This window comes from Fundulus heteroclitus, chromosome 23 (genome assembly GCF_011125445.2).
Source record: "Fundulus heteroclitus isolate FHET01 chromosome 23, MU-UCD_Fhet_4.1, whole genome shotgun sequence".
Lineage (NCBI taxonomy): Eukaryota > Metazoa > Chordata > Actinopteri > Cyprinodontiformes > Fundulidae > Fundulus > Fundulus heteroclitus.
Window position 1 is genome coordinate 5,630,352 of NC_046383.1, and position 12,767 is coordinate 5,643,118.

At 37.9% G+C, this 12,767-nt stretch overlaps 1 protein-coding gene across 1 annotated transcript in view; it reads left to right on the plus strand.

Annotated features, from left to right (window-relative positions):
- drp2 (dystrophin related protein 2) overlaps window positions 1-12,767 on the plus strand; it is a 165,985-nt gene that overhangs the window by 50,046 nt on the left and 103,172 nt on the right. The window contains exon 3 of the mRNA XM_021316064.2: window positions 8,309-8,465. Within this exon, the coding sequence (XP_021171739.1) occupies window positions 8,309-8,465 (157 nt within the window). The remainder of the gene's footprint in view (window positions 1-8,308; window positions 8,466-12,767) is intronic.

The following is a 12,767-nucleotide window of genomic DNA, read 5'->3' on the forward strand; positions in this document are numbered from 1 at the left end:
TTTGAGATCCCACACAAAAATAAATGGATAATGACAATATAGGAAATGCATCCCAGCAGGGACATTTTCCTGACTCCAACTCTTCTCTGTCCTACATTCAGACTATGCAAGCAGAAAGAGAGTGCAGAAATAGGTTATGTACCTGTCTTGATAGGGATAGCTTGATTCTTTATTGTGATTACTTATGATCAGCTAACATCTTTATTGCAGTAAATGTCAGTCAGATCAAAATTATTTTGATGAAACAGAGAAATTTTAATTTTAATCAAGTTTGAACTTGTTAAAAAACACCTATTGCAGGTCTAGCAAATCCTAAAATTAGAATGTTTACATATCAATTCATCCAGAGACAGTTGTTGACATTGCCATTAAGTCACAGCACAAGATGACCACTGGGACACTCCATTGTTGCCAAATCGTGCAAGCCTTCTAGTTCTTATTTTTATGATGATTTTGAGTTACTTAGCTCCAGAATTGATCCGAGTGTCCTTAAGTCACTTCCTGGTTCAGGCCACATCAACAATACTCATCCAAAACATCTACCTTAATTCACAGGAGCTCTCCAGTAGTCCTATTCACGTGTCCAACTTTCTTTCACTAATCTTCATGTCTGCCCTATTCCTCAAACATCTTTCTAAGATTAGCCTATCTGTATACCTACTGTCACTTACATACTTGTCCTCCATCTGGTTCAGCCACATCAGGATCTTCAGGATTACCCTGCAGATGGTAATTTCCCTGCTATAAAAATTTATGTGGGCCACAGCGCAGATCACCACTAAAGGCTGAGTTATTCTTGTGTGTTGGGTTGTGGCGCAGGTTCTGTGCGGACAGTGTGGGAGCCCATAGAAGCGCTGTACTTTATACTGTGTGGATGTAGGCGCAGTATTCTTTACATCACACAACCAAAATGGCCACCTGCAATATTATAAACATCAAGAATAGTTAGTGTGTTTATGTCAGCTGAACAGAAATAAACGATAAAGATGGTATGTTCACCTGTTGCATACAGAAAGACGTCAAGATGGGGAATACAGTCTCTAAAGCTCATAGGGATATTTTTGAATAAAAGGTTTAAGAAAACACTTTTCTTTCCTAAGTAAAACCTGATGGCTTTACATACTGTGTGTTGTTGTTTTACACTTGATTTACGTGGCAATTGATGCAAACAGAAGTCAAAATCCTTGTTTGTACTCAGAAACTTGGTCAATAAACTAATCCCTTAATGCATTCCAATAATAGGTGTATGCTGTTTTCAGTCACAAAACAAACAGTAACAATATTGCGTTTAACAAGTAAACTCCTGGGCCATTTGAGGTCAGTTCCGGCGAACCGAAGTTCCCCCATTTTAAATGAAATATGCACGAGCGATTGGCACAAAGTCACACAAACTCGGAGGTGCACGACCTTGGGGACAGGGACAGCACGATTGCGTCACATTTGGTGGGCGCACCCTCACACCATGTTCAATGTGTTGAGTATAGAGCTAGCTTGAATCCAAGAAGTTTTAACAATTATTTAAGCCTTACAGTAAACTTTCTCTCTACCTTGTGATTTAGGATTTATTGTGTTCATGAATATGGATCACAGAAACTAGGCCTGACTACCTCAATTTTTCTATGTGCAAGAGTGTGAAAATAGACGTGGTACACATATTGCAACACTATAATTTAGGGATTTTTGTAAAGTTGTCTGAAAAGGTTTTCCTGATTTAACTCCACAAAGTGTAAATTACGCGTGATAAGGACTGGAAAGCCCCTAAAAGAGCTAAAAGAATGACAGGTTTGGGGTTATAAAACATTTACATTTTCCATGTCACATGTATTCAAACATTATGGAAGCGTTTAACTGCCAGACCTACTAATTAATTAATTCTCCTTAAAACAATATAGTTTTCTTGTAAAAATTAGAAGCTTTCTCATTATAATGAAATTATCTTTTCCTGGTTTTTATTAGTTTTAACACTTAACAGGCATTATCCAAGCGGTCATTTTGACTACTGCGTGTAAGCCTCAATTAATTCACAATGTAAGTTTATAATTTACCAAATTTAATTAGCCAAACAATGTTTTTTGTTAAATAAAATTAAACCAAAAGAGAGTATTTATAATTTACCAGATGAAGTTTAATTATGTATTAAGCTTTTACTTTTACTGACCACCAAGAAACAAAGAGCAAATCTTGCCAAACAATGTTACAGATGAATCTAGGAAATATATATTACACGTCAACATAGTAGTGGACATTTTTATCACAGAAAGTAAATCTAAAAGCCAATGCTCATATTACAAACTAGATATCAAAAGTAAATAAAGGATGATATAAAAACAAGAACATTTATATCACTCTAACTATTTACACTATTCACAGGGAGGCTAATGAAACGCACAACTAGCACAGGTCTCCTCTTCGCCTGGCACAACTCCCGCACATAGCTTTGTGCATCTGCTGCATGTGTCTGAGGTATTAGGTGCAGCTTCTCTGCACCAGGCATTGCCTCTTCTCTTGAGCTTGCTGCACGCTTGAGTTATGGCTTAGATGACCACCTTGTTCCAGTTGCCTTGAGGGCTGTCTCCCCAAACTCGACTCAAAGCTCCTCTCTCAGCTTCTGCAAGCATCCGTTGCGTGATCTTGGTGCCAGTGCAACTTCTGGAAGACAACATGAGCATTTACTCCCGCAAGGTCCAGTATGATATGAAACCCAGTAATGTTCCATCTCTGTGTACCTCCACCACTTTTAATCCTATCTGATCATTGATGTCTACACCTTATTTTGTGTTGTCATAAAACGATACTGCACAGATTTACCTTCAGCCCGTCAGTGATGTTTACACCCAAGGGCAAAGAGCAGAGAACACAAACAGTTTTGCGTGACTTTTATTGATAAGTCATAAGCATTGCACCTCTCCGCTTGCTGTTTGGCAGGCGGTGGTCACTTGCCCTTTGTTTTGAGGACAATTTCATTTTTAATCTGTCGTGTCTCTGGAGGTTCAGCAGGCTGGACAACTGTCCACAGAGTCCCATCCTTTCCCGTTTCCACCACCGAGGAGGATGCTAGGGCCGCTTCCCTCTTGACATCAGTTTCAGCAAGTGGTTCACTAAGTCATGATAATAAAATTGCAATAAATAAATGTTGTGATATGATAATTCAGCCTCTGCTATAGAGTTATTATTTAGCAACCTGCTGATATAGCCTAAAGACCGCCTATAGTTAGGCCAGCAATAAGCTCACCTGACATTTCCGTTGTGATAACAGCGGGTGGCTGTCAGAAAACATCAGGCGTCTCTTTTTCCTCAGGATGTGGACTGTACACATTGCTGATAATCAGCTTTGCCAAAAAAGGGACTTTCCCATGTTAAAAAGACACAATCCACACATATGCAAACTATGTGAAGGGACGGATAAATGTTTAGGTTAATTCAGTTCAGTTTCTCACATTTACCTAACTGTCTGAAGGTGAAGGTTAACCTTTCTAATCTCATTTTTGCTAAATAACATATGCAGGTTAATTGTCTTTACAGGTTGAAGTTGTGTTACAATTTTTCTAATCCTCTGGGCAGCTGGTTAAATCAACTTTTGCTTGTCTAAATCCAGGATAAGGACATTTGCATCAGAAGCTAACATGTTATCCAACTGAAAGACCCATAAACCTGTATCATGGTAACCTTTTAGTTTATCAGGTGAAATGTTGTTGAATAGTATTTTCTCTGTCACAAAGACAAGGAGAACATTTATACGGCCAAACATAAATTAATACTTGTTTTTTGAAAATTAACTCTAGATAAGACCCATTATTATTAGCATTTTATGACCTTTGGGAGCTAAAATAACTCAAAACATTGCAATGTTAGTAACTATATTCATTATATGTTAGGTTTGACCAGAGTTCATTTTTAGAAACTGCTATTTTATATAACAAAATAATGACTAAGATTTCTGCTAACTCAAGCTTTCAACAGAAAGACTGAAATGGTAATATTGTTTTAAATTACTAGAAAAGACAGGGCAGCAGTCAGGATTCACAATATCCCACCATATGTTTTTCTCAAGACATTTTCCAAAATAATTTATTTCTTATTATTAATAATTGAAGACAAAAGTTGAATGAAGTAATGATACATGCTGTTTTTCTTTCCATTTTACCAGGACCTTCCAAGGTAGATCATGCTATTGGGACAATGTCTTTCATGCTAGTTAGGAGAAGTACTGCTGTAAAATTCACTCAATAAAAATTTTAAAACAGAGATTGCCATATACCTATTAAATCACTGTGAAATTGGGTTATTGTCAGTAATTCAATTTCTTTCTAAACAGTCCATTTAGATTAAAATGTGAAAAGAGAAAACGTATGTTTGTTTTCAGTGTTATTTGTTAGATGTGCTGAAGTGTAACAAATATGCAGATTTTTTTTCGTTCTCACTAGCAGGTGTTTGAACTTGTTCTGTTTACATCAGTATTTACCATCTCTCATTGCCTCGGCATATGAAGTGCTGCAATCATTGACTCTTTACTGCTCTGCTATCTGCACACAACACCAATGAAACAGGGAGAATGTCACACCATATAACTGTCTCAATTAAATAAAGCTGAGTGATAACACTCAGCACATAAAAGTAGGTCTATTTCTATTTTTTACACCAAGAATGTTATTAAAATGATCCAAAAGTATGATTCGAATGCTTGCTGGTGTGAGCAAAAAGGTCTCATCTCCATTCAGATTGTCACTGTAATCTTTTCATTAGACAGAACAACGAAATGGAAGAGATTCCTTTGTTTTGGCATCCTCTTCAATAGCGGTTTTGTTTAAATTATGCTAGACTCAAACAAAGATGTGTCAGATCTGAATAATTAGCTGCTTAAATGAGTTTGTCTACAGATGTAATAGGCAGACAACAGAAACTGAGAAATAAAATCAGCAAACAAACTTTCCTTCTTGCCTGCCTTGTATTTGCTGAAGCCAAAACAATGTATTGAGCCTAAATCATTATTCTTCATTGATATTTTGCTGCCACAAGTCAGAGGGGGGTTGTTTAAGGGCTATAAATGATAAATGCTTTTGTGCGACATTTGAGGACAGCATATCTGATACGATAGTTGATGTGATGACTCTGACTTTCAGTCCCAAGCAGTTCACAGCTCTTTCTTTTGGCACAGCTGAAGTTTGTTTTACTGAATGGCTCAAACATGACATATCTGCCAAAATCTAACCACAACTGTATGAGATTGAGTTGTTGTTAGGAGGTTGCATTAGTAATTGGACTCTTTCCAGGGTGGACTGCTAATAGAACATGCAAATGTTATGACCTCTAAAACCAAGAAGATTAACAAGATTTATGCGTACAGACTCGAATACTTGGCACAAAAAGTAAGAAAATGTGTGTCTGGTCAATTATTTCTTTGCTCTAACAAGGCTTCTGGGCAACAAATCTTATCTTGTCTGAAAGCCTGTTTATTTCCCATGAAATGATGCCGCATTTGTAAGCAAAACACATTTTAAGGCTAAGCAGCAGAGGTGAGTTTGTGGGTTGCACCCATAAAAAAAAAAAAAAAACAACTTGTAAAATCCTCTGTGTCAAAAAACACAGAGGTCTCTAGCAAAACAATTTTTGTTAGAGACTTTCTGATGGTGTTGGGTGGCATCTTCCTCACTGGAAAACAATCTTATCCTCAGAGGCAATCTCTGTGCAGAAATATATTAAAATGAGATTATGCAACCAGTGACACTCCCATAACTCCATTTTAATAGACCAATCTCTACCCTCCAAGACAGTTGCCCCACAGAACTGGGTTTATCAGAGGTTGTCCCCAGAACTTGGTAGTAGAGCAGCATTGTTAAAACACATAAATAAACAGCAAAACAAAAGTTTCCTATTTTTGCCAGAAGTTTGTATGCTAATGAGGTAAATCTCCTTACACAGTTGGACCTCAATCACTTGGGGGGACAGTGGCGCTGGAGCTAGGCGTTTATCCTGTAACCGGTGGGTTGACATCTTAAACTCCTGGTCGACCATTTCAGTCGTCGTATCCTTTGGCAAGACACTTCACCCACGTTGTGGTCAGAGGGTGGCACTGATTATATTGCCTCTGCTTCTTTTAGCTTGCCCAAGGGCAGCTGTGGTTACAATGTATCTAACCACCGTCAGCCGAATGTGTGAGTGACTGAATGTAGTGTAAAGGGCTCTGGTGTTCTCAGGACTTCATAAAGTACTCTACAAGTACGGGTCATTTACCATTTACTTGGGATTTAGAGCAATAATTGACGTCTGGGATCATTGTCCCGTTAAAACACCCAATCATATGCCAATTTTGAACCATTTTTGATTTGATGTGAAGTTTAAGAATTTTATGGTATTCCTACTTTTATTATTCAATCCAAAAAAGCTCCACAGCATGATGCTGCCACCATCATGGTTGCCAGATGGTGCAGTGCTCTTGGGTTTAAATGCCTGTCCTTGTTTTCTCCAAGCATAATTTTTTGTTGCCGTACTTTTCGGACTATATGTCTCACTTTTTTCACTTATGACCAACCCTGCGACTTATTGTCAGGTGCGACTTATACATCAAATTTAAATGATGCTGACCAGTATGAACCAAGGAGTGAATGGTCCCTCTATAGCGGCAAGAGGGAGCTATAGTGAAAACTATATCCTGGTCCTGTACCACTTAAAAATGTATTAAAACATTAACTTATAGACAACAAAGACTGAGCACATGTTTGTATGTTGTTTTTCAGGATGCATTCACGCAGCGGAGCGTTGTGTGGTGAAGCTCGAAGGGAGAACCTAGACCATGACAGAACCCTGTTATTGGGCTGTCTGTGATGCTAATAACAGCTAGCGCTAGCTTACAGGTCTGTTGTCTGGGTGGTTTATAACTTCACTGATGCATGTGAGCTTTATGTTGCTCTCAAACACCCGTGTTATACTGTTATATTAGCACGCAGGACCGTTACACTCACAGTATAATTTCAGAGTAAGTTTAAAAACTTTCAGCGTTACGTTGAAATGTGCTGGATAAAACCTTTTCTGGCTGGAGTTGCTGATTTACCCCATTCATCCTCCCAGGTCTGTTCCATGTTATTTAGCTGGTTATGGACGCAGCTGTGTAATTTAATAAATTGTTTTACCAGATTAAATGTCAGTTTTAAGTCTTGGATTGTGTGAAATAAATGTCTAAATAAATGTGTGTAGTTCGGTGCAACATACAGTGCGACTTATAGTCCGGTGTGATTTATGTATATTCTTTTCCTCTTTATGACGCATTTTTTGATTGATGCGACTTATATTCCGGAGCGACTTGTAGTCCAAAAAATACGGTATTTTGTCTAACAAACACAATCTTTGTCTCAACTGTGCATACACATTTTTCTCATTAGAAAAAAAGGTGTACGGACAGTTGAGACAACTTATATAAATTGCTTCAACTGGTAACGAGTAATTGAATTAAGTTTACCTAATTTACAATGGTTTAACTTGACAACTTATGAACTAATTTTAAAAAGTTGGATAAACTTAATGCAATTACTTGTTGACAATTTGAAGCAGTTCATTTATGATTTCTCTTTTTAGAGTGCAAGAGCCATTTCGCTCAAACATATGGGTAGAAACCTTTGGAAGAAAGTAATCTTAGAAATGAGTCCATGAGACTGTCCGTGGTCATGAAAATACATGACTGGGGACATTAATACTGCAATGTAATAAAACAGTTCCCCTTCTTAGAGCTTTACTAGGTTCGTTGAACTTTCCCACAGGTCGCTTTGTTGAAAATAGGTCTGTGGAAAATAGGTCTAATGATTCATGCCAAATGCCCAGTTTTTTACGCTGGCAAAGAGCTACACTCAATCATGGTAACTAATGACCTTAGGCTTGTCAAATTAAGACAATAAACCCCTTCTACTCTCATTATTTAGAAAATATTGAAGAGAACATATATGCATATTTGAGTATGTGTATATTTATGAAATTAATCAGACATTTGATTTTGTGGAACGGTTCCATCTTTTAAGATTTAGAAAAGTAGTTTGTTCAGTAACTGTTCTACTTATGATAAAAACCTGAAATTAATTATATTTATGTCCTTCATGACCAGAACTCTAAACTCAATATCCTCTTTTAAGACCTTGACAAGATGATGCTTTGACAAAACGAAGGACACTAAACGGACCATTATTGTGAAATAAAATAACAAAATTTTAACAAAGTAAGCTCGATGGCATTCTGAGTGGTGGGAGGCAGTGACTCCACGTCATCTCCTGGCTGATGCTTTGGAAAATAGATGCTAAATCCCAATGTGTACTTGTGTTGGCAGGGCACGGCTCGAAGCCTTCTCCGACAACAGCGGGAAGCTGCAGCTCTCTCTGCAGGAGATCATCGAATGGCTGACAGCCAAGGACGAGGAGTTATCGGAGCAGCTGCCCATAGGAGGCGACGTGGGGGCCGTCCAGCACCAGAGAGAGTTCCACCAGGTAAAGAGTATAATAGTATGTAATACTGACAAATCAGGATTTACTATTTGTTACTCTGTCAGGATAAAAGGCAAATAATTTTTAAAAATGAGCACGACAGAGATGACAAAAAGTTATTGCGCGGACCATTTCTAAATTCTGCATCTGGATCCATGGTAGAGGAATGTGGAGAAAAAATGTTGATGAAAAAGTTTTGTGCAGTAGTCTGAGTTGTCCGTGTGAAGACCAACTTTAGGGAACTGCGATTTTTTTTTTTCTTTGTAAAAGTTACCGTTGTCCAGTATTAAATACAACACAATTTCTGGACTTTGATTTCTTCAGCAGAAGGTCTGTTATCTACGAACACGAAGCGTGCTTTGAGTTTGGGGATAAAACGAGACCATTCTGGCAGCTTGCGGAGATATCAAAGACATCCATCGGAGTCACGTTTAATGTCCAGTCTCAATCAATACTGGATAGATGGCTGAAAAGTTTTCTTTCTGCACCCTGTGGCAGTGATACCTCTGATTGACTCAGGGCTCAGTTAGAGGCTGAGATTGGGTGATAATAGGTAAATGTTACAGTGTAAAGACACCAGACTGGATTTATGGATCAGTAAAACTGTCACGTCTTCTGAAAATCTTTTGTTCACTGAGCTTTTCCTGCTCATTTGTCATAATAAACAATTTGTTTTAATAATGTCGTCTACATTAAATTTCTCTTCAATATTAACACATTTTTTTATCTGGTTAATTCTTAAACATAAAAAAATTCAGCTTATGATTTATTCACTAAGTGTTAAATGTATAGAGACACTCTATGTGCTGTTTCATTGTTACCATAAAGCCAAATCAGAATAGATTTCATAATTTTGACTGGACACTTAAAATTACCATGTAATCATCTCACTTTGAGAAGTGAGATGATTACATGGCTGATTTTATAAAAAAAAAAAAAATTCAGATTAAGAGTAAAAAACGTTAAATATTTCTCTTGTTTATGGAGTGTCATTTGTCTTTCTGCAGAGCTGAGAGATCTTTATTTAACCAATAATTGAGCCTCTAGTGATTTTGTTAAAAACAATTATTTCTCAACATTGAATTTTTCCACACTGAAAGATGTACTCAGATTAAAGTTGAATTTTTTTCTAAACTATTCTGTGTGCTACCTCAGCGAAAGAAGAATTAACTTAATGTTCTTTGCATAAGTTTAGAAGGGTAAAAGTCCATACACCAAACTATGACCTGAAGGATTGACTGTTGCAGGACTATGACTTGCAGTCATATTTCTTAAAACAGCTCACATTTTCTAATGTAAATGTTTTTCTTTTATTCACACCAAACAAAACAGGGGGTAATTATCATTACATTGTCTGCAGTGTGCTTGCTAGGCTTCACCAGCGTTGAATGGAAGATATTGGCAGCGATTTCAATGTTTTTTTTACGGTCCATCGGACTTAAGGGAATGTGTGAGTGTTGCTGAGAAAATGACATCTCGGCCTGTCCGATAATTGCTCTGTGGCTCAATAAACCGGCCTTTAAATCTCTTGAAGGCTGCACAAGCTGACATACTTACAGACAAACACTTTATAGATTAGTTTGTTTGTCTGCCCAATAGATAAATTCACTTCAGATACAAAGAAACTGGCATCACCATTTGAGATGGATTGCTGCTTGTCAGAATATTCTGAAGGATGGTGGGCTTCAGGATGGGTTCCTGTGAGATTCTGCCTGCTCAGTAGCACCAACTGGCCTCTCAGAGGCATTCATTCATGTGTTTTTGTGCTCGGGTGGGGGCAGCTGTGGGTGCACCGTGTTGTGTCTGATTGTTTTTGTTCAGTTGCACGTTTTATACCTGAATTCTTTGGACATTTTACAGCCTGTTTAGAATAGATTTCACACCACCTGGCCACGAGCAGCTGCTGCATGTGGGAACTGCTATAAGAGCCTCAAATAAACATTTTCTTTCCTTTGCAGCCAGAACATAATAAAATAAAGAGCTCGACTGTTTGTTTTTTTGTTGTTAGAGAAATTGAATTTTTTTTCTTCAAATATATAGGAGAGATTACTGTCAGTGAGTTTTTTATTATTAATCTTTTTTTAAGATTTTGTGGTGCAGGTCACCTTTATTCATCAGTAGCTTGACAGGAAGAAGGGCAGAGAGGAGAGGGAAGGCATGTAATAAATAGTCCAGGGTCGGACATTGCATCCGGGACAGCTGTACCAAGGACTATAGCGTCCATATGTGGTCTATATGCTCTGCCACTGAGCCACAAGGTCCCCCTAAATGAAGGTCTTTCTTTCTAAAGGTTGCAAGAAAGTTTGACTCCTTAGAAGCATAAGAAGTTATGGATGATTTAAAACATTTTGTATAGGGTTGGAGGAAGAAAACTAATTCTATGTAAACCAAATTACTAAACCCTGGAAACCCCTGCTCACATCAACCAGTGGTTCAATGCTAGATTTGGATGACCGATGGTCTAAATGGCAAAGAAATCTCTTCCTTCAGTTTTCAGGCACCCAAGATTGTGCAATGATTTTAGTTATGAGCCCAAAGAAACACAATATAAATACATTCTCTTTTGTTAGCCAGTAAAACATGATCAGGAAAGCATTGTTTTCGGCTGATTTTTCCCACACAGAAAGTTGTCAACATGGACTGAAGCTGCTAAAAGTATGCATACACTTCCAACTAGATGATTACATATACCGTGTGAAAGGACATAACGTTTTTCTCTTTTTTTCTGCATGAAATCAGACTGCCCACCCTTTTTTAAGTCAGTTGAAATTGCCAGAATTATTTTTAATCTGTTAAACGCCGGAATAATCAGATTTTTCTGATTACCTCCTCGTAGTCAGAAGTTTACATAAACTAATCTTACAATACCTTGAAACAATTTGGGGCAGATGATGGCGCTATGGCTTTGTATGTTGCTGATACATTAATTAACGACATTTGAGCTAATTGGGGTCACACATTTGTAAAGTAGCCAGGAAACAAGAAAGAGAATCGTGTGTCTCCATGTCTGTTTGATCCAGCCGCCTCTATCTTAATGAAACAATTGTACAAGTATAAACAGCATGGACACGTCCAGCCATCCCACCATTCAGGACGGATTTGTCCCAGGGATGGACATGTTTCGCTGTGGAATGTGAGCATCAACCTTGGAACAAAAGCAAAATACATTGAGAAAATGCTGGCTGACGCAGGTAAAAAAGAGTTAATACCAAAGGTGAAATGAGTCCTGACTCAAAGGCCACTCAGTGATTTAAAAAAAGGCCATTATTCCAAAATAAACATAAAACCAAGATTACAGTTTGCAAATTAACTCAGTGACAAATAACTTTTTTGGAGACATGCCCTGTGGTCTGATCAAACTAAAATGTCGTTTTTTGGCAAAAAAGAAAATGGGAAAACCTCCAACTTCCTGTATAGCAGACCTACCTGTGCATTGTGTTGTCAGGGTGTTTTAGTCTGATCTTTCATACTTCTGCTGCTCCTGCTGATGTAGGAATCATCTCCCAAAAATGTTTCCACATTGAACTGTGCACATGACCTCAGTTCGTTCCACTGGTAGTCGGAACCTCTTCTTTCCTATTATTTTTTTTACCGCCCTCTGTATTGTGTTTTGTTTATTTGATTGGTGGAATCTGTTTTAAATAACAATCTACAGATGGTTTGTTGATTGAAAAGCCAACCATGACTTCTCAGGAGAATCTGTGCAACAAACCATCTGGCACTACAGATTTATCAAAACACCTGTAGAAAGCACGCAAGTTATTCTCATTAAATGATATTTACACTGACCATATGCGCATTCGGATCCTGGGCCTTTTCACAAAGCCATCCATCATAATGACGGAGAACCTTTGTGAAATGTCAGTAATTCTTTCAAACGAAAAGCTTTCACATATGGTGATGAGACCCGCTGGTGGGACAGCTGCGGGAATCCCAAGATGTCTTCAAGGGATAAAAAGTATCTCCTTGGAAATAATTTTAATTGACAGGTTATACAGAGCTGTGTGCTCTGTGCAGAGGGATGGTTATAAACCTGTTACAGAAACATGGAGCAGGCAGACGAATGAGGGTTCGTATCTGCGCACAGGAAGCAGAAACCTCAATACAGACAATAAATAAACAAGCATGAAGTGTTTTAATTATTGCATAAAACACACCTGTTGCCTTAATAACTTAATTTGTTCTTCCATGTTCACGTAAATTCAACCAGTAGCGAACTGGAAATCTTTTAACACAAATACACACTTTGAGCGTAAAACAAAGTCTACCTCTTCTTGTTCCCCCTCCACCTTCTCTGTAGATTTC